This window comes from Somniosus microcephalus, chromosome 7 (genome assembly GCF_052327205.1).
Source record: "Somniosus microcephalus isolate GS21.2 chromosome 7, FLI_Smic_1.0, whole genome shotgun sequence".
In the NCBI taxonomy this organism is placed as follows: domain Eukaryota; kingdom Metazoa; phylum Chordata; class Chondrichthyes; order Squaliformes; family Somniosidae; genus Somniosus; species Somniosus microcephalus.
Genome location: NC_140993.1, coordinates 10,270,047 through 10,292,275, shown reverse-complemented (window position 1 = coordinate 10,292,275; position 22,229 = coordinate 10,270,047). Strand labels below are relative to the sequence as shown.

The window sequence follows — 22,229 nt, the reverse complement described above, 5'->3', positions numbered from 1 at the left end:
AACTGCACACAATACTCAAGGTGTGGTCTCACCAAGGCCCTGTACAACTGCAGCAAGACATCCTTGCTCCTGTACTCAAACCCCCTCGCTACGAAGGCCAACATACCATTTGCCTTCTTAACCGCCTGCTGCACCTGCATGCTTACCTTCAGCGACTGGTGCACAAGGACACCCAGGTCTCATTGCACTTCCCCTTCTCCCAACCTATTGCCATTCAGATAATAATCTGCCTTCCTGTTTTTGACACCAAAGTGGATAACCTCACATTTATCCACGTTATATTGCATCTGCCATGCTTCTGCCCAGTCACCCAACCTGTCCAAATCATCCTGGAGTTTCTCGGCATCCCCCTCACAGCACACACGCCCACCCAGCTTTGTGTCGTCTGCAAATTTGGAGATATTACATCTAGTTCCCTTGTCTAGATCATTAATATATATTGTGAACAGCTGGGGTCCAAGGACCGATCCCTGCGGTACCCCACTAGTCACTGCCTGCCACTCGGAAAAAGACCCGTTTATTCCAACTCTTTGCTTTCTGTCTGCCAACCAGTTCTCTATCCAAGTCAATACCTTGCCCCCCAATCCCATGTGCCTTAACTTTACACGCTAATCTCTTATGTGGGACCTTATCGAAAGCCTTCTGAAAGTCCAAATACACCACATCCACTGGTTCTTCCTTATCTATTTTACCAGTTACATCCTCAAAAAATTCCAGTAGATTAGTCAAGCACGATTTACCTTTTGTACATCCATGTTGACTTTGTCCGATCCTGTCACTGTTTTCCAAGTGCTCTGCTATTACATCTTTTATAATGGACTCTAGCATTTTCCCCACTACCGATGTCAGGCTTACCGGTCTGTAATTCCCTGTTTTCTCTCTACCACCTTTTTTGAATAGTGGGGTAACATTAGCTACCCTCCAATCCATGGGTACTGTTCCAGATTCCATCGAATGTTGGAAGATGATCAGCAATGCATCTACTATTTCTAGGGCCACTTCCTTAAGTACCCTAGGATGTAGATTATCAGGCCCTGGGGATTTATCAATTTCCCTAACACCATTTCCCTACAAATACTGATTTCTTTCAGTTCCTCCCTTTCATCAGACCCTATGTTCCCCGACATCTCTGGGAGGTTATTTGTGTCCTCCTTTGTGAAGACAGAACTAAAATATACATTTAATTGGTCTGCCATTTCTTTGTTCCCCATTATAAATTCCCCTGATTCTGACTGCAAGGGACCTACGCTTGACTTCACCAATCTTTTTCTCTTCACATATCTATAAAAGCTTTTACAGTCAGTTTTTATGTTCCCCGAAAGCGTACTCTCATACTCTATTTTCTCCTTCTTAATTAATCCCTTTGTCCTCCTTTGTTGAAGATCATGGCACCATGGGTGGCTCAGCTGTGCAAGGGGGGAGGAGGAAGATCGGGAAAGCGATAGGAGATTCAATAGTTAGGGGAACAGACAGGCGTTTTTGCGGCCGCGGACATGATTCCAGGATGGTATGTTGCCTCCCTGGTGCCAGGGTCAATGGTGTCACTGAGTGGCTGCAGGACATTCTGAGGGGGGGAGGGTGAACAGCCAGAGGTCGTGGTCCATATCGTTATCAATGACATAGGTAGAAAGAGGGATGAGGTCCTGCAGGCAGATTTTAGGGAGCTAGGAAATAGATTAAAAAGCAGGACCTCAAAAGGTAGTAATCTCTGGATTACTCCCGGTGCCAAGCGCGAGTGAGTATAAAAATAGGAGGATGAGCAGATGAACGCGTGGCTGGAGAGATGGTGCAGGAGGGAAGGCTTTAGATTCCTGGGATATTGGGACCGATTCTGGGGGAGGTGGGATCCGTACAGGCCAGATACCTCAACAGAGCCGGGACCAATATCCTTGTGGCGGGGTTTGCTAGTGCTGTTCGGGAGGGTTCAAACTAATTTGGCTGAGGGATAGGCACCAGGATGTAGCATTAGAAAGGAGAAACAAGGTGCACAAAGGATTGGGAGAGACAGATAGCACTAAAGTAAGAAATAGTACGGTATTAGGTGGGGTCAGACTAAGAGAGAATATAAGGTCATGAAGCACTGTAAATAAGGCTGGTGAGCTGCAGGCGCAAATAGCCACATGGGAATATGATGTCGTGGAAAAAATGGAGACCTGACTCAAAAAAGGGCACGACTGGGTACTAAATATTCCTGGTTATAAGGTGTTCAGGAAAGATAGGGAAGGAAAGAAAGGAGGTGGTGTGACAGTATTGGTTAAGGAGAGTGTTACAGTGCTGAAGAGGGACGATGTCCTGGAGGGGTCAAGGACAGAATCTATTTGGTTAGAGTTAAGAAGCAATAGGTGCCATTACACTACTAGGTGTATTCTATAGACCACCAACTAGTAGGAAGAATATAGAGGAGCAAATTTTCAGGGAAATTACAGAGCGGTGCAAGAACTATAGAGTAGTGATAATGAGCGACTTCTATTATCCTAATATAGACTGGGATAGTAATAGTGTAAAGGGCAGAGAGGGGGAAGAATTTCTGAAGTGTGATCGGGAGAACTTTCTTGATCAGTATGTTTCTGGCCCAACGAGGGAGGAGGCATTGCTGGATCTGGTTCTGGGGAATGAGGTGGGTCAAGTGGAGCAAGTGTCAGTAGGAGAACATTTAGGGAACAGTGATCATAATATCATAAGGTTTAGATTAGCTATGGAAAAGGACAAGGAGCAATCTAGAGTAAAAATACTTAATTGGAGGAGGGCCAATTTCAGTGGGTTGAGAACGGATCTGGCCCGGGTAAATTGGAATCAAAGATTGGCAGGCAAAACTGTAATCGAACGATGGGCTGCCTTTAAAGAGGAGATGGTTCGGGTACAGTCAAGGTACATTCCCACGAAGGGGAAAGGTAGAACAACCAAAGCCAGAGCTCCCTGGATGACGAAAGAGATAGAGAGTAAGATGAAGCAGAAAAAGGGGGTGTAAGAGAGATTCCAGATTGAGAATACAAGTGAGAACCAGGCTGAATATAGAAAGTTCAGAGAGAAAGCGAAAAAGGCAAAAAATAGTGCAAGTGGAGGTAGTGGAATTACTAGATGGGATAAAAATTGATAAAGAGGAGGTACTAGAAACGCTGGCTGTACTTAAAGTAGATAAGTCACCAGGACCGGATGGGATGTATCCTAGGATGCTGAGGGAAGTAAAGGTGGAAACTGCGGCGGTACTGGCCATAATCTTCCAATCCTCCTTAGATACAGGGATGGTGCCAGAGGACTGGAGAATTGCAAATGTTACACCCTTGTTCAAAAAACGGTTTAAGGATAAATGCAGCAACTATAGGCCAGTCAGTTTAACCTCGGTAGTGGGGAAGCTTTTAGAAACGATAATGCGGTACAAAATTAACAGTCACTTGGACAAGTGTGGATTAATTAAGGAAAGCTAGCACGGACTTGTTAAAGGCAAATCGTGTTTAACTAACTTGGTTGAGTTTTTTTGATGAGGTAACAGAGAGGGTTGATGAGGGCAATGTGGTTGATGTGGTGTACATGGACTTCCAAAGGCTGTTTGATAAAGTGCCACATAATAGTCTTGCCAGTTGAAGCCCATGGAATAAAAGGGACAGTGACAGCATGGATATGAAATTGGCTCAGTGACAGGAAACAGAGAGTAGTGGTGAACGGTTGTTTTTCAGACTGGAGGAAGGTATACAGTGGTGTTCCCCAGGGATCGGTACTAGGACCACTGCTTTTCTTGATATATATTAATGACTTGGATGTGGGTGTACAGGGCACAATTTCGAGGTGGGAAGGGGATTGGTGCCAATTAACTGCCTGTTAACAGGTAGTTAACAGGCAGTTTTTAGCCTAATCCCTATTTTCATTCTTGAAGTGTGGGATTCCCGACAGCTCCAAACCACGCCAAGTTAGTGAGGCGGGCCGTCGGGCTGAAGGGCTTGGAGGGGTCGAGATGTCCGGTGTTCAGGTGAGTGATGGGTGCATGAGTGCAGAGGTAAGTTTGTTTGGTGTGTTTAAAGTGTTTAAAGAAGTGTTACTTACCTTTACAGCCTTCCTTCCTTCAGGACTCGGGAGTCCCTCAAAAGGTCTTGACAGATGAAATATCAATCTGTGACGTCACCTGTTGCCGGGTGGCCCTTAATTGGCCTGCTGAGCCCGCTGGGCGGGCTCAACAAGGTCAATCAAGTCAAAATTGCATGGGTTGGCTACAACTCGATGGAGGCGGGACTACAACCCCGAAAGTTGTAGTCCCGCCTCCTACCCGCCTCCTCAATGAAAATCCAGCCCATAGAGTACAAAAGCAAGGAAATTATGATGAATCTTTATAAAACACTGGTTCAGATCATAACCTCGGCCCCTATTACTTTTTTACTTATAATTTTTTCCACCCCTTTGTTTTGGGTCCTCCTTTCCCCCCCCCCCCCCCCTTTCCTTTTGTTTCTCTCTCTCACCTGGCAGCTGTCTCTTACCTGCCAGTACACTTCACACCTAATCTCAGCTGCCTTTTGTCTCCACGGGCCTATTACCATCTCGTCTGGCTTCAAATACCTTTTATTGTCTCTTTTGTTCGATCGCAGCCTTGCCTTCGATCTATTTTATTTTCTTTCCAGTTTTGAAGAAGGGTTTCGACCCAAAACGTCAACTCAAATTTCTCTCCACGGATGTTGCCTGACCTGCTGAGTTTTTCCAGCATTTTCTGTTGTTATTTCTGGTTCGGCCTCAACTGGAGTATTGTATCCAGTTCTGGGCTCCGCACTTCAAGAAGGATGTGAAGGCCTTCGAGAGGGTGCAGAAAAGATTTACAAGAATCCTTCTTCAGTTACGTGGATAGACTGGAGAAACTGGGGTTGTTCTCCTTAGAGCAGAGAAAGTTGAGAGGAGATTTGATAGAGGTGATCAAAATCATGAGGGGTCTGGACAGAGTAGATAGAGAGAAACTGTTCCCACTGGCAGAAGGGTCGAGAACCAGAGGGCATAGATTTAAGGTGATTGGCAGAAGAACCAAAGGTGACATGAGGGAAAACTTTTTTACGCAGTGAGTGGTTAGGATCTGGAATGCACTGCCTGAAAGGGTGGTGGAGGCAGACTCAATCGTGGCTTTCAAAAGGGAGTTGGATAAGTACCTGAAGGAAAAAAATTTGCAGGGCTACGGGGAAAGGGCGAGGGAGCGGGACTAGCTGAAGTGCTCTTGCAGAGAGCCGGCACGGGCTCGAAGGGCCGAATGGCCTCCTTCTGTGCTGTAACCGTTCTATGATTCTAACCACTCTCTGAGTCACCACCTCTGGACTCAACATAGAGTTCAACAATTTCAGATCATAACCTCGGCCCCTATCATGTATATATTTTTTATCCACACTTTTTGTTTGTGTCTTTTCTTCTCCCCCACAGGGCAGCTGTCTTTCATTCTGCCAGCGCAATTCACACTTCATCTCGAGCCATCCTTTGTTTCTTAACCTGTCCCATTACCATCTCGTCTCGCCTTGAATATCTCTTAATGTCTCTTAACCTCTTCCGCCTTCGATCCTATCACAGACCTTCCCTTTTGTTCTTTCATTCCCTCCCCCCTTTCCCAGCCCCTACCCTTGCTTAAAAATCTGTTCCATTTCCTGCTTTTTTCCAGTTCTGATGAAAGGTCATCGACCTGAAACGTTAACTCTGTTTCTCTCTTCACAGATGCTGCCTGACCTGCTGAGTATCTCCAGCATTTTCTCTTTTTATTTCTGAGTAAAGAGGTTTCTCTTAAATTCCTTATTGGATTTATTCGTGACTATCTTATATTTATGACCTCTAGTTCTGGTCTCCCCCACAAGTGGAAATATTTTCTCTACGACTACCCTATCAAACCCCTTCATAATTTTAAAGTCCTCCATCAGGTCACCCTCTCATTCTTCTCTTTTCTGAAGAAAAGAACCCAGAATGTTCAATCTTTTCTGATAGATATAACCGCTCAGTTTTGGTATCATCTTCATAAATCTTTTTTGCACCTTCTCCCGTGCCTCTATATTCTTTTTATAATATGGAGACCAGAACAGTGCACAGTATGCTACAGTGTTAAAGTGTCATATTATCAGCAAATGTTTTATTTTAGGTATATTTTCTCAGATACATTAATATCAGCTGTGGCTCAGTGGGCAGCACACTTGCCTCTGAGTTAGAAGGTTGTGGGTTCAAGTCCCACTCCAGAGACTTGAGCACATAAAACTAGGCTGACACTCCAATGCAGTGCTGAGGGAGTGCTGCACTGTCGGAGGTGCCATCTTTCACATGGGACATTAAACCGAGGCCCCATCTGCTCTCTCAGGTGGACGTAAAAGATCCTATGGCATTATTTCGAAGAAGAGCAGGGCAGTTCTCCCTGGTATCCTGGGGCCAATACTTATCCCTCAATCAGCATCACTAAAACAGATTATTTGGTCATTATCACATTGCTGTTTGTGGAAGCTTGCTGTGCGCAAATAGGCGGCCGCGTTTCCCACATTACAACAGTGACTACACTTCAAAAAGTACTTCATGGCCGTGAAGCACTTTGGGACATCCTGAAGCCGTGAAAGGCGCTATATAAATGCAAGTTTTTCTTTCAAACATATTGGCCCGTATATTCCGATCCGAAATGCCGGTTTCAGGCATGCCAAGCGCATGTGCTGAAAATAGGCATTTCCAATCTGTCAAGAATGCTCTTGACAAATCGGACGCCTGCCCTAGAGAAGGACCTCTGCGGGCGGATAGTTCCGCTTTCTGGAGAACCTCCGCCTGCAGAAAACCCTTCGACATCTTATGCCTTACGCCTGCTTTTACCAGCATAAGATTTGAAAAATGTAAAAAAAAATGTTTCACTCATTTATCATTTAAAAATACTTTAAAGAAAGGTAAGTTTATTTTTAGCCCCGTAAAAAACTTTAATTATTTTTTTCAAAAAATTAAATTTTTGTTTAAAATATTTAATTTATTGTAATTTCAACTCATTTTAAAAATGTGATTTAAAAAAAAATTATTTAATGTTTTACAGTGTTTTTGGGGTGATCTCCATTCATATATTTGACAGGTCTATCTGTCAAGTGTATGAAGGGAGATTCCCTTCTCCTATTGGCTCCCCATGGCCCACGTGATCCCAGGGATGCTTGCGAACCGCCTGCACCTCTGGGATACGTGGGCCCTGCGCATTTCGAGTTGGAGAGACCCAGCAGCGGAACGGTCCGCACCTCGGGAGCCCTCAGGTAAGTCCGTAGATTTTTTCCAGGTCGGAGGCCTCCGCACGCAGGAAGCCTCCGATCGGAAAATACGGCCCAATACTAAGATACATAATAGTAATTGTTAATTTTGAGTATTGGTTTTTAACTTTAGTTTCCCCTCTTTTATTTTGGTAATTTTCTTCACCCATATATGGTAATCACAGCTCAAACTCTAGCTGAGAAGGCAAGAGGATCCTGGGTTCTCCTGGTGCTATTTTAAGAACATAAGAAATAGGAGCAGGAGTAGGCCATACGGCCACTCGAGCCTACTCCACCATTCAATAAGATCATGACTGATCTTCCACATCAACTCCACCTTCCCGCACTATCCCCATATTGCTTGATTCCTCTAGAGTCCAAAAATCTATCAATCTGTCTTGAACACGTTCATCGACTGAGCATCCACAACCCTCTGGGAGTAGAGAATTCCAAAGATTCACAACCCTTGGCGTGATGAAATTTCTCCTCATCTCAGTTCGAAATGGCCGACCCCTTATTGAGACTTTCTAATCAACCGTGAGCAGGTGCAGAAGAGTGGCACAGGTGCCTCAAGCTACATGACTACTTTCCTCTCTACCGGGAAACATCTAGCCTCTGCTTGACAGCTCAGCTGAGATCTGCCGCTACTAATCTACAGGGTAGCAGCTGGCCCACTGACCTTGGCCGTCCTTTCATGAGTAGAAAAAAACTGCAAGAAAGAAAGACTTGCATTTCTACAGCGTCTTTCACAACCACTGGACATCTCAAAGCGCTTTACAGTCAATGAAATACTTTTGGCGTATGGTCACTGTTATAATGTGGCAAACGTGGCAGCTGATTTGCACACAGCAAGCTCCCCCAAACAGCAATGTGATAATGACCAGGTAATCTGTTTTTTTGTTATGTTGATTGAGGGATAAACATTGGCCCAGGACACCAGGGATAACTCCCCTGCTCTTCTTCGAAATAGTGCCCTGGGATCTTTTACGCCCACCTGAAAGAACAGACGAGGCCTCGGTTTAACGTCTCATCCGAAAGAATGCATCTCCGACAGTGCAGCACTCCCTCAGCACTGCACTAGAGTGTCAGCCTAGCTTTATATGCTCAAGTCCCTGGAGTGAGACTTGAACCCACAACCTTCTAACTCAGAGACAAGTGTGCTACCCACTGAGCCACAGCTGACACAATTACAAGATCATTGAATCCTAATGCACAGAAGGAGGCCATTCGGCCCATGGTGCCTGTGCCAGCTCTTTGAAAGAGCTCTCCAATTAGTCCCATTTCCCCCCTGCTCGTTCCCCAGAGCCCTGTAAATTTTCAAAGCCCTGCTGTGTCTCTCCAGAATTTTCTCTTTCTGTTTCAGATTTTCCAGTATCGGCAGCATTTTGCTTTTTACTTCAAAGCATTTATTGTCAGGCTGCCGAAAGCTGCTATTGGGGGATTTGCTTCCAACACTCTTGTGCTGCAGGAAATATTTCTGTGGGCATGCACACCCCAATTCCAGCAAGATTGCACATGCCTAGGCAGAGTAAAGTGTTCCAACATTGTCAAGCCAGTGTATCTAGGTCCCGGCCTATATCCCAGTCAATATACCGGACTCCAACTGCACTTAAAGTGGGAGTCAGTCTGAACAGTAGAGGAAGTTCGGCCCCGTTACCTTCAAGGCAAATGAAATCGTAAGGTGATAAAAACTCAGCCCCTCCCTCACTTCAAAAGAATCGGATGACTCACATCACCCAACGCAATCCTCCCCATGCAAAATATAAATTCTTCCCTGATTCACAGAAACCCCACAGTGCAGATAGAGGCCATTTCGGCCCATCGAGCCTGCACCGACACATATCCCACCCAATCCCCGTAACCCCTACACCAACACATATCCCACCCTATCCCCACGTATTTAATCCTCCTAACACTAAGGGTCAATTTATCATAGCCAATCATCCTAACCCGCACATCTTTGGACTGTGGGAGCAAACTGGAGCACCCGGAGGATACCCACGCAAACACGGGGAGAATATGCAAACTCCACACAGGCAGTCACCCGAGGTCGGATTCGAACCCGGGTCCCTGGCGCTGTGAGGCAACAGTGCTAACCACTATGCCACCGTGCTCTCGAGTGCACTGTTCTTATTTGTTACCGACAGAAACAAAATCATAGAATCGAACAGCACAGGAGGCCATTTGACCCATTGAGCCTGTGCTGGCTCTTTGAAAGTGCTCTGCAATTAGTCCCACTCCCCCCTGCTCTTTCCCCACAGTCCTGCAATTTTTCCCCCTTCAAGTATTTATCCAATTCCCTTTTGAAAGTTACTATTGAATCTGCTTCCACCGCCCTTTCAGGCAGCGCGTTCCAGATCACAACAACTCGCTGCGTGAAAACAATTCCCCTCTGGCTCTTTTGCCAATTACCTTCACTCTGTGTCCTCTGGTTACTGACCCTCCTGCCACTGGAAACAGTTCCTTCTTATTTACTCTATCAAAACCCTTCATAATTCTGAACACCTCTATTAAATCTCCCCTTAACCTTCTCTGCTCTAAGGAGAACAACCCCGGCTTCTCCAGTCTCTCCACGTAACTGAAGTCCCTCATCCCTGGAACCATTCTAGTAAATCTCCTCTACACCCTCTCCAAGGCCTTGACATCCTTCCTGAAATGTGGTGCCCAGAATTGGATTCAATACTCCAGCAGAGGCCGTGAGTATAGAAAATCCCGTTCTATACTCACGTTGACTGTTTCACCAGAATTATTGCCAAAAGAAATTTCACCCTCTTTATTTTATTCTTAAATGAAAAAAGCATCAATTTAGCCACGGGTGATTCCACCCAATTTTTTTTTCCACTCAAATTTAAGGGAATATAAAACACAAAAGGCACAGAAGAGTTAATTAAACTCACTCGATGTGAAAGCTATTTCCACCACAGGCGGTAATGAAATCAAATGATTTATCCAGAGGTTTTTCATTCCGTAAGTCAGGATCGTAACTCTCTGAAGGAACAATTAAGATGTAGTCCTAAAAGAGAAAAATATTTTCAGCCAGTTACTACTTTGTAAGTAAATTAGCAATTCACAGGATCATAGAAATTTCAACACTGAAGGAGGTCAATTGGCCCACTGTGCTTGTGCCAGTGTTAACCGATGTACTAAACTCCCAGTATGGTCGGCAGGAAGCGCGCGAACATTTCCGGCCGGTATTGTGCCGCCAGCCATATTGGATAAGATCGATACGCTGGCGGCAGGAGCGCACAATGGGAACGTATAAAGGGGAGAATAAGTTATTCAAATTAGAGTCCTCTGCTTCTTGGAGGACATGCTTTCGATTATCGGTCGCCTCAGCGTTTCACTCGCTGCGTGCTGGACTCGCCACATTGTTGCGCGAACCGGTAGGAAGGCCCCCTCCATACTTACCTGAATATGGAGCCGGTAGGAGCAGGAGTGAACCTCCCAACCCCACATTATAAGAACGCGGAGCGCTTCCCCCACCCTCAAGGGCGCCTCAGGTATCACCATTCAGGGGCTGGGATTGTACCCTACGCTCCCCACCCCCACCCCCATGCACCGAAACATGGGTGTGCCCAAATCTCTAGACCATCTGCTTTAATTACGTTTATCTGCTTTTCTCTCGTACCCTTTTGTATGTTTCTTAAAGTGTTTATCGCAATCCCTCTTAAATGTTATGACAGTCTGGTGGTAGGATATTCTGTACCTGAATAACCCTTTGCATGAAAAAAAAATCTTTGAATGAAGCACTTTGTGTTTTTAAAACGCTTCCACTGCTTCGAGGCAGAATTAAACTATCATCTTACGAGTACCTTGTTTCCTGCTGTAGTGCAGTATTAAAAAAGCAAGAAAGAGAGACTTGCATTTCTATAGCGCCTTTCATGACCTCAGAACGTCCCAAAGCGCTTCACAGCCAATGAAGTACTTAAGCTCTGGAATTCCCTCCCTAAACCTCTCCGCCTCTCTCTCCTCCTTTAAGATGCTCCTTAAAACCGACCTCTTTGACCAAGCTTTCAGTCATTTGTCCTAATATCTCCTTATGTGGCTTGGTGTCAAATATTTGCTTGATAATCGTTCCTGTGAAGCACCTTGGGACATTTTACTGCGTTACAGGCGCTATATAAATACAAGTTTGTTGTTGACATGTAGTCACTGTTGTAATGTAGGTAACGCGGCAATAATAACTCTTCCAGTATTTGTTCAAAACTTACCACCCAAAGCGCTTTCTCTTTGGGAACGATAAGCATGATGGACAACTCCAGATTGTTTATATCCAATTCTATTCTATTTCCTGAAATAACCTGGTTGCGACATCCAAACCCATGTGGGCAGAAGAAAGCGCTGAAGAATCCTAAAAAAATAAGAGGTGAATGAATAATTTTAGCGGGAATTTGTTCACAACCAAAATTAAGTACAGTTCATAGGAACATCGGACCAGGAGGAGGCCATTCAGCCCCTCGAGCCTGTTCCGCCATTCAATTAGATCATGGCTGATCTGTACCTCAACTCCATTTACACATCTTGGTTCCGTAACCCTTAATACCCTTACCCAACAAAAATCTATCAATCTCAGTTTTTAAATTTTCAATTGACCCCCCCACCCACCACCCCCCAGCCTCAACAGCTTTTGGGGAAGAGAGTTCCAGATTTCCACTACCCTTTGTGTGAGGAAGTGCTTCCTGACATCACTCCTGAACGGCCTGGCTCTAATTAAGGTCATGCCCCCTTGTTCTGGACTCCCCCCACCAGAGGAAATAGTTTCTCTCCATCGACGCTATCAACTCCTTTAATCATCTTAAACATCTCAATTAGATCACCCCTCAATCTTCTATACTCCAGGGAATACAAGCCCAGTCTGTGAAACCTGTCCTCATAATTTAACCCTTTTAGCCCCGGTATCATTCTGGTGAATCTGCGCTGCTCCATCTCCAAGGCCGATATATCCTTCCTGAGGTGCGGTGCCCAGATCAGTGCCCGGTGAACGTTTAACATCAGCAACGGTCCGTTTAAGGATTATTTTACTCACCATTATAGGGACCAGCAACGGTCCGTTTAAGGACTATTTTACTCACCATTATAGGGACGACCTCCATCCACCTTCACCTCTACCGGGAACGATGGGTACAAAGGCTGATAAAAATGCACGATAACCACATGTTTGCCTGCATTTGGCAATGTTGTGTCGAAGGTGATCTGGTTCTATAAAACAAATAAGCCTCGCGTTGTTATCAAACATTCCTTATTTATATGCTTTTTTTAAAAACTAGCAGCAGACATGCACAACATATACTTTTTATTATTTTTCCCCAAGTCTTTAAATTGCTATGATCGTCTGGTTTGGACACTGACTTTACACTTCAGACCTCAGCTGTTCTCTCCATTTACGTGACTGTTTCTCCAATTCACATTCCACAGAGTTCCTTTCTATATTGGAACGGTTTGTAACTCATGATTGAGGAAAATTTCAACCGTGCACTAAATCATAAACCAGTTCTCTATAAACTGGTTTATTAACCTGTATACACATTGTACACAGAAAAATCAGGGATGAGGGATTTCAGTTGTGTGGAGAGACTAGAGAAACTGCAACTGTTCTCCTTAGAGCAGAGAAGGTTAAGGGGAGGTCTGATAGAGGTGTTCAAAATCATGAAAGACTTGCATTTATATAGCGCCTTTCATGGCCACCGGACATCTCAAAGCGCTTTACAGCCAATGAAGTACTTTTGAAGTGCAGTCACTGTTGTAATGTGGGAAACGCAGCAGCCAATTTGCGCACAGCAAGCTCCCACAAACAGCAATGTGATAATGACCAGATAATCTGTTTTTGTTATGTTGGTTGAGGGATAAATATTGGCCAGAACACCGGGGATAACTCTCCTGCTCTTCTTCAAAATAGTGCCATGGGATCTTTTATATCCACCTGAAAGGGTAGACGGGGCCTCAGTTCAACGTCTCATCCAACAGCACCTCTGACACTGCAGCACTATACTGGCGTGTCAGCCTAGCTTTATGTGCTCAAGTCCCTGGAGTGGGGACTTTGAACCCACAACCTTCTGACTCAGAGGCGAGGGTGCTACCAACTGAGCTACAGCCATTTTCTATTTTATGAAGGGTTTTGATAGAGTAAATAAGGGGAAACTGTTTCCAGTAGCAGGAGGGTCGGTAACCAGAGGACACAGATTTAAGGATAATTCACAAAAGAAGCAGAGGGGAGATGAGGAGAATTTATTTCATAGAATCATAGAATGGTTACAGCACAGAAGGAGGCCATTCGGCCCGTTGAACCCGTGCCGGCCAATTGTTACGATTTGGAATGCACTGCCTGAACGGGTGCCATCTTTTGGATAAGATGCTCTCTCGGGTGGATGTAAAAGATCCCATGGCACTATTTTGAAAAAGAGCAGGGGAGCTCTCCCTGGTGTCCTGGCCAATATTTCTCTCTCAACCAACAGATGATCTGGTCATTACATTATCACACTGCTGTTTGTGGGAGCTTGCTGTGCACAAAATTGGCTGCCGCAAAATTGGCTGCCACGTTTCCTACATTACAACTGCACTTCAACAAGGCTGTAAAGTGCCTTGGGATGCCCCAAGGCTGTGAAAAGCGCTAAAGAGGCACAAGTTCTTTCTTTCTATTTTATGGATATTACTTCATGTTAACATATTTCCACACTCAAAGCAGTTCATTACCTGTGGCGATTTCAGTAAAACAACGTCTCCTGGATCCACCATGGTTGGAGGGCGCCGAGATAGGATTGGTGATTCATTAGGCAAGCTAGGTTGTGCAGGCATACCTGCTGTTGGAAGTTGTCCATTCTTCACCTTCACCGAAGACACGGGGATTTCAAACATGGATGCAACACATGAACTGTTGAACATTTCAAAATAAAGACAGTGCCATTTGTAAGGATATAATAACATTATGGACAATCACAATGATGTATTTGTGTTCAAAATCATGCTGGGTTATGGTAGAGTAAATAAAGAGAAACTATATTAATGACCTAGATGAAGGGACCAAGTGTAATATATCCAAGTTTGCTGATGATACAAAGCTCGGTGGGACAGTAAGCGGTGAGGAGAACACAAAGGGGGGAATTTTGCCAGCCCTGGGGAGGCGGGTTTGGAGGTGGGACTGCCGGGAAAATGGCAGAATCTGGGGGCGGGTACCCAACCTGCCTCCGTGCCATCTTCCCAGGAGGCGGGTAGCCGGTAGTTAACAGGCAGTTTTTTGACTAATCCCTATTTTGAGCCCTGAAGTGTGGGCTTCCCGACGGCTCCGAAACTCGCCAGGATCAGCGAGGCGGGCCGTCTGTCTGCGGGGGTCGGAGGGGCCGAGATGACCGGTGTGCAGGTGAGTGATGGGTGCATGTGTGCAGAGGTAAGTGTGTGAGGTGTGTGTAAAGTGTTTTAATAAGTTTTACTTATCTTTACTTCTTCCTGCAGGCTTCCTCCCTTCAGGTCTCGGGAATCACTCAGCTCACCGGCACAGAAAGCAGAATGGCCGCTGAACTGTCAAAAGCTGCAGCCTTCTGCTTTCTGGTCAGGAAGGCTTTCTAATTGAGTCTTGAGTAAAGACTCAACTTAGAAGACAGATTGTCAGTGATTGACAGCTTCACAGAGCTGTCAAACGCTGACATTTCATCTGTCAAAAGTTTTTGACAGATGAAACGTCACTTGCTGACGTCACCTGTAACCGGCTTTCCCTTAATTGGCCTGCTAAGCACGCTGGGTGGGCTTAACAAGGTCAATCAAGGGAAAATAGCGTGGGTTGGCCACAAGTCGATGGAGGCGGGACTAAAACCCGACAAGTGGGAGTCCCGCCTCCAAAAGTTCCCCATTGACAAAACCCAGCCCAAAGAGTCTGTAAAGGGATATCGATAGACTGAGCGAGTGGGCAGTAAGGTGTCAGATGGAGTATAATGTGGGGAAATGTGAGGTTATTCACTTTGGTAGGAAGAATAGAAAAACAGAATATTTTTTAAATGGTGAGAAACTTTCAAATGTTGGTGTTCAGAGAGATTTGGGTGTCCTTGTGCAAGAAACACAGAAAGCTAGCCTGCAGGTACAGCAAGCAATAAGGAAGGCAAATGGCATGTTGGCCTTTATTGCAAGGGGATTGGAGTATAAGAGTAAGGAAGTCTTGCTACAATTGTACAGGGCCTTGGTGAGACCACACCTGGAGTACTGTGCACAGTTTAGGTCTCCTTATCTAAGGAAGGATATACTTGCCTTGGAGGCGGTGCAACGAAGGTTCACTAGATTGATTCCTGGGATGAGAGGGCTGTCCTATGAGGAGAGATTGTGTAGAATGGGCCGATACTCTCTGGAGTTTAGAAGAATGAGAGGTGATCTCATTGAAACATACAAGATTCTGAGGGGGATTGACAGGGTAGATGCTCAGAGGTCGTTTCACCTCGCTGGAGAGTCTAGAACTAGGGGGCATAGTCTCAGGATAAGGGGTGGGCCATTTATGACTGAGATGAGGAGGAATTTCTTCACTCAGAGGGTTGTGAATCTTTGGAATTCTCTGCCCAGAGGGCTGTGGATGCTGAGTCTTTGAGTATATTCAAGGCTGAGATCGATAGATTTTTGGGCTCTAGGAGAATCAAGGGATATGGAGATTGGGCGGGAAAGTGGAGTTGAGGTCGAAGATCAGCCATGATCTTATTGAATGGCGGAGCAGGCTCGAGGGGCCAAATGACTGACTCCTGCTCCTAATTCTTATGTTCTTATGTTTCCAGTGGCAAGAGGGTCGGTAACCAGAGGACAGAGATTTAAGGTAATTGGCAAAAGAACCAGGGGTGAGATGAGGAGATTTTTTTTTACTCAATGAGTTGTTATGATCCGAAAGGACGGTGGAAGCAGATTCAATAGTAACTTTCAAAAGGGAATTAGAATCATAGAATGGTTACAGCACAGAAGAAGGCTATTCGGCTCGTCGAGCCCGTGCCGGCTCTCTGCAAGAGCGCTTCAGCTAGTCCCACTCCCCCGCCCTTTCCCCGTAGCCCTGCAAATTATTTCCTTCAGGCACTTATCCAATTCCCTTTTGAAAGCCACGATTGAATCTGTCTCCACCACCCTTTCAGGCAGTGAATTCCAGATCATAACCACTCGCTGCGTAAAAAACATTTTCTTCATGTCACCATTGGTTCTTCTGCCAATCACCTTAAATCTGTGTCCTCTGGTTCTCGACCCTTCCGCCAATGGGAACAGTTTCTCTCTATCTACTCTGTCCAGACCCCTCATGATTTTGAACACCTCCATCAAATCTCCTCTCGACCTTCTCTGCTCTATGGTTCTCCAGTCTATCCACGTAACTAAAGTCCCTCATCCCTGGAACCATTCTTGTAAATCTTTTCTGCACCCTGTCTAAGACCTTCATGTCATGTTTTAGTGGTGCACTGCACTACCTATCTAAAATCACCAAAGTACCGTCAAGCAGGATCTGGCCAACATCCAGGCTTGGGCTGACAAATCTCAGGTAACATTCAAGCCACATAAGTGCTAGATAATGACTATTTTAACCAAGATAAATCCCTGTCATCTCCTCTTGACCTTCAATGGCACCACCATCACGGAGTCTCCCACCATCAACATCCTGAGGGTCACCAATGACTTTAACTGGTTCAGCTATATTCAACACCATGGCTACAAAAGCAGGGCAGAGACTGGGTACTCTGCGATGAGTGTCTCATCTCCTGACCCCTCAATGCCTATTCATTATCTACACAGCTAAAGTCAGAACATGGGTACAGGAGGAGGCCATTCGGCCCCTCGAGCCCGTTCTGCCATTCAATTAGATCAGGGCTGATCTGTATCTTAACTCCATCTACCCGCCATGGTTCCGTAACCCTTAATACCCTTTGTCTAACAAAAAAACATCAATCTCAGTTTTGAATTTTTCAATTGACCCCCAGCCTCAACAGCTTTTTGCGGGGAGAGAGTTCCAGATTTCCATTGCCCTTTGTGTGAAGAAGTGCTTTCAGACATCACCCCTGAACGGACTAGCTCTAATTTTAAGGTCATGCCCCCTTGTTCTGGGCTCTCCCAATTCAAATCGCTTTATTGGCATGACAAGGTACATCTTATGTTGCCAAAGCATCGAAAAACATTCACGGTTGAACACAAAAATACAGATCTATCCATACAGTGTATAAACAGGTATATCCCTGAGCGTATAAATATACATTCATATAATTTTTATATACTCTTTTCTTATATTTAGTGGTTGTCCCTCTGTTTATGGCAAGCTGTAACATAGTGTGCCGCTAAGGTTACACAATTTCTCTCTTCCCCTAGTAGGTATGGGAGTTTTTGGTCGTCATTCAAATTTCTGAATTCCGGGCATATTTTTGTGAATTTTGGGTAGAAATTCTCCCTTATGCCCTGATATTTTCTACAAGCTGTGAGGAAGTGCATCTCTGTCTCCACCACTCCCTGACTGCAGTGAGAGCATATCCTGTCCTCTCTTGGTAGCCGGGTCTGCCTGTGTCTACCTTTTTCGATCGCCAGGCTATGTTCACTAAGTCTGTACTAAGTCCCACCAGAGGAAATAGTTTCTCTCTCTCTACCCTTTAATAATCTTAAACACCTCAATCAGATCATCCCTTAATCTTCTATACTCGAGGGAATACAAGTATAGTCTATGCAACCTGTCCTCATAATTTAACCCTTTTAGCCCCGGTGTGATGGAAAACTCTCCACTTGCCTCGATGGATGCAGCTACTGGAACATTCAAGAAATTCAACACCATCCAGTACAAAGCAGGCCACTTAATTTGTGCCCCTGCCCCTGAACTCAATCTCCACCCCTTCCACCACCAGCGCACTGTTGTTAGAAACGAGGGCTGCCTAAAAATATATATGGTTATGTGAATGAAACTGTAACGCAAATATTACTGTGTGTAAATGATTGCATTAGTGCTCGAGACAAGTAAGGGGTTAATGTATAAGTTGTGTTTTACTGGAGGCTTGTATTAGACTTTGAGACAAAATGTCTTCAGTTAGTTAGATTAGATAAGGCATAACATCCCACACAGGGGCCCATAGTATGGCCTTGTCTCTGTTGTTGTGTCTTTAACTTGGCCAATGAAGGCCCAACCTATGTTTCTTCCATTATTACTAATAACCATATTATAATGATAAGGTAGAATTTGGAGTTTGTTTAACAGAACTGCTTGCGAAGATAATTAAATGTTAATTAGTATAAAGGACATAGAATAGAAGAAATTTATGGGAGTTAAGGTACCATCTCAGGGTGGAATAGTCTGTTAGATTAAGGGGACATAGTTTGGATAGCGGCTGGTTGAATAAGACAGCTTTGGCTTGGGCCTCTGATTTAATGGCCCAAAGCTGTGCCTGGTACAGGCACTGGCTGCACCAGGGGGGACAAGACAGGATGAGATAAGAGACTGTGGGGGAAAAATTCAGTATCGCCCCGTTTGGGGCGCCATTATCAGCCGTGCGCAATATTTAGCACCTGGCGCTAATTATCGCCTCCGACGGCAAACTTGGCTTTTATCGCCCCTGGAGGTGATTGGAGCGCTAAATCAGGCACTTCACATCTGTTTTAAGGCGCAAAGGCCAAGGAGCGAGGCGCTACCTCACAGCACTGGCGAAGCTCATGTGAGGTCAGTTACCGATTGAACAGACACACTGACACCAGCCAATTCTTAAAGGGGAGTTCTGACGAATGGTCATCGACATGAAACATTAACTCTGTTTTTCTCTTCACAGATGCTGCTTGACTTGCTGAGTTTCTCCAGCATTTTCTGTTTTTATCTTAAAGGGGAGGGTTGATCTTGGTCTCCATCCACATCCTGCTCATTGCAGCCTTGAATCTCGGCCTGGAGAGACCTGTACATCAAATCTGCTGGAAAGAACAATGGAGAGACCCAGGGAAAGTGCTCAGAGTGCAGCCCCCACAGTCTCTTCGAAATAGATACAAGGGCAAATCAAAATGAACCTGCAAAGTGCTGCTCAGTACCCAAAACTCCTTCATACAGCGTTGAATCTCTCTAGAAGTCTCTCTCTCTCTCTCTTTCTCTCAGAATGCGTGGTGCAAAAATGTCACCAACAGAAAAAGGCAGGAAGCGGTCGCCTTTAAACAGCGCTCCCCCAGTCCCTTCCTGACTGCAAAACGCTCCCTTCAACCTGTCGTTGCTAGCGGCAGGCAGTAAGGCAGGGGGCGCCACTCAATATCCGGTCCGGGGCGCTACCGGGGCGTTGCGCACTCGACTGACATCACTATATGCCGGCGCAGGAGATCGTGGCGGTAGTGTTTAGCGCCGCCGCAAAATGTCTAGTTAATTTCGCGAGCCCCGCAAACATCACCGGGCCCAGGCGCGAGTTGCTTTGCGCCCCATTAGCGCCCTCTTAAGGCGCTAACTGGAGGCGCAAACAACTGAATTTTTCCCCCTATTGCTTTGGAAGGGAAGGGCTGGATGAGATAAGGGAAGACAGTCCTCAACATGCTGTAAGGCCACAATTGGTCAAGTACAGAAAGTATGTGTAACGGTTGTGAAGACCCCTTGAGGGAGGGTCTTCATCTGTAGGTTTAGACAAAGAACTCGACATGCCATCGGGCACCTTGCTTTAAGGGGAACCTCTATAGGTTAAATGGTCTTGTCCATTATTCTACCTCAGGCCCACCCCTAAAAAGAAAATAAAAGGAAGAGCTAAAGAACTCTTAGCTCAGACCGTGGAGCGAGGGGCTCCAAGAGTGGAAACGGTGGCCTAACACTCTTCAGAGAGTGGACCCATGCAGACTCTAGTCTAACGCTCTTGGGTAGTTCAGAGAAAGAGACACGAGTCAAGAAGGAGAACGAATAAGAAGAGCTGTTTGCGTACGCCAGCCGTTTGTCCGATCGGGTCCGGTACCAGCTGCTTGTCACGGTCGAATGTTTTTGCTGTATAACTAGTGTGTTATATTCCATCCTAAATGCCGATTAAACACAATATACCCACCATATTGGTTTGCACTCGATCCTGTTTACCAGAGATACACAAATCTCTATACTGTGGCTGCAGTATGTACAATCTATAGGAGGCACTGCAGCACCGTGTCAAGCTTTCAGCACCTCACAGCGCGAGAAGGAGAACAGCAGCAATGTCATGGGAACACCATCTCCTAGAAGTTCCCCTCCAAGTCACACACCATCCTGACTTGCACATATTTCGGCCGTCCCTTCACCGTCGCTGGGTCGGTCCTGGAACCCGCTACAGAACAGCACTGTGGGAGCACCTTCACCACACGGACTGCAGCAGTTCAAGCAGGTGGCTCATCATCACCTTCTCAATGGGCAACTAGGAATGGGCAATAAATATTGAATTGGCAGCATCGCCCACAGCCCAAGAATCATAGGATCATACAGCACAGAAAGAGGTCATTGAGCCCATCGTGCCTGTGCCGGCTGTTTAAAAGAGCTCTCCAATTAGTCCCACACCCCTACTCTTTCCCCATTAGCCCTGCAAATTTTCCCTTTTTACGTATATATCCAATTCCCTTTTAAAAGTTACTATTGAATCCACTTCCACCGTCCTTTCAGGCAGCGCGTTCCAGATCATAATAAACAAAAAGCATTTCAACTCTCTTATAAAAGGGGCCCAATATCGTAAGTCACCATTCCGGGGGTACCTCAGTCCCCACACCCCAGGTAGTGGGAACCCTCTGCTCCATTTTTTTAGCCTCTAGCATGTACTTGCCTGGTTTATTTAAATGAGTTCATGAAGTGACCTCCACCTGACCTCGTAACCTTTGGCAAAGTCAGAGCAGAAGGTCACCAGTGGGCGCAGCCCAGCGCTGATGTCGAGATGGACCACCCCTGGATTTTTACAGCCCTTGTATAATTTTTCCCCCACTTTGAAGAGTGGGGCAGGAAAGTTCATCCGGTAGGTTTTACCTCCTGTTTGTGACGGGTCCATGAGTGGCGATGCAGTGGACCTTCGGTTCCACGTGTTCAATGCAGAATTCTTTAAATGGTATTAAATAAACTTTGTGCTGTCCATGGAAAGGAATAAAAAAACATACAAAATATTAATAAATATTGTGTTATTTTCATAACCTGTTCAGTGAATCAAGTCAGCTCAGCATTGCAAGTGTGTTGCCTTTTGCGGGACATTTGCTGCATTTGATAATACTACAATTAGGAGTGAGTTCCTCTTGTGACTTATATCACTTGCTCGGTCATTTATAAGTCCACTGCCTGACACCGCCATGAAAATCAGGAGGTAGCAGGGTCGATTCCGATTCTGGGTAAAGTTGGCTGATCTCAGTAGGGGTGCTACTGATAGCTGGTGAACAGACATAAAAACAATATTAAAAAGGCTAATAGAATGTTGGCCTTTATCTCAAGGAGGGCTGGAATACAAAGGGGTGCTACAGTTATATAAAGATCTGCTCAGACCCCACTTGCAGCACTGTGTTCAGTTCTGGGCCCCGCACCTCAGGAAGGATATATCGGCCTTGGAGGGGGTGAAGCGCAGGTTCACCAGAATGATACCGGGGCTAAAAGGGTTAAATTATGAGGACAGGTTGCACAGACTGGGCTTGTTTTCCTCAAGAAGATTGAGGGTGATCTAACTGAGGTTTAAGATGATTAAAGGATTCGATAGGGTAGAGAGAGAGAAACTATTTCCTCTGGTGGGGGGGGGGGGAGTCCAGAACAAGGGGCATCACCTTAAAGTTAGAGTCAGGATGTACAGGGGTGATGTCTGGAAGCACTTCTTCACACAAAGGGTAGTAGAAATCTGGAACTCTCTCCCCCAAAGAGCTGTTGAGACTGGGGGGTCAATTCAAAATTTCAAAACTGATAGATTTTTGTTGGGTAAGGGTATTAAGGGTTACGGAACCAAGGCGGGTAAATGGAGTTAAGACACAGATCAGCCATGATCTAATAGAATGGTGGATCAGGCTCGAGGGGCCGAATGGCCTCCTCCTGTTCCTGTGTTCCTATGCTCCAATTGGCCTTAGTGGTCCTGCATTAAGGAGGGGAAATCATTCCACCCTTGGTTCCCGATTGCT

General features: G+C 45.5%; 1 protein-coding gene across 1 annotated transcript in view; it reads right to left on the bottom strand.

Annotated features, from left to right (window-relative positions):
* lama3 (laminin, alpha 3) overlaps window positions 1-22,229 on the bottom strand; it is a 340,063-nt gene that overhangs the window by 155,218 nt on the left and 162,616 nt on the right. The window contains exons 30-34 of the mRNA XM_085993930.1: window positions 21,109-21,206; window positions 13,896-14,073; window positions 12,278-12,404; window positions 11,417-11,556; window positions 10,103-10,218 (exon numbers count right to left, since the gene is read on the bottom strand). Coding sequence (XP_085850056.1) covers window positions 10,103-10,218; window positions 11,417-11,556; window positions 12,278-12,404; window positions 13,896-14,073; window positions 21,109-21,206 — 659 coding nt within the window. The remainder of the gene's footprint in view (window positions 1-10,102; window positions 10,219-11,416; window positions 11,557-12,277; window positions 12,405-13,895; window positions 14,074-21,108; window positions 21,207-22,229) is intronic.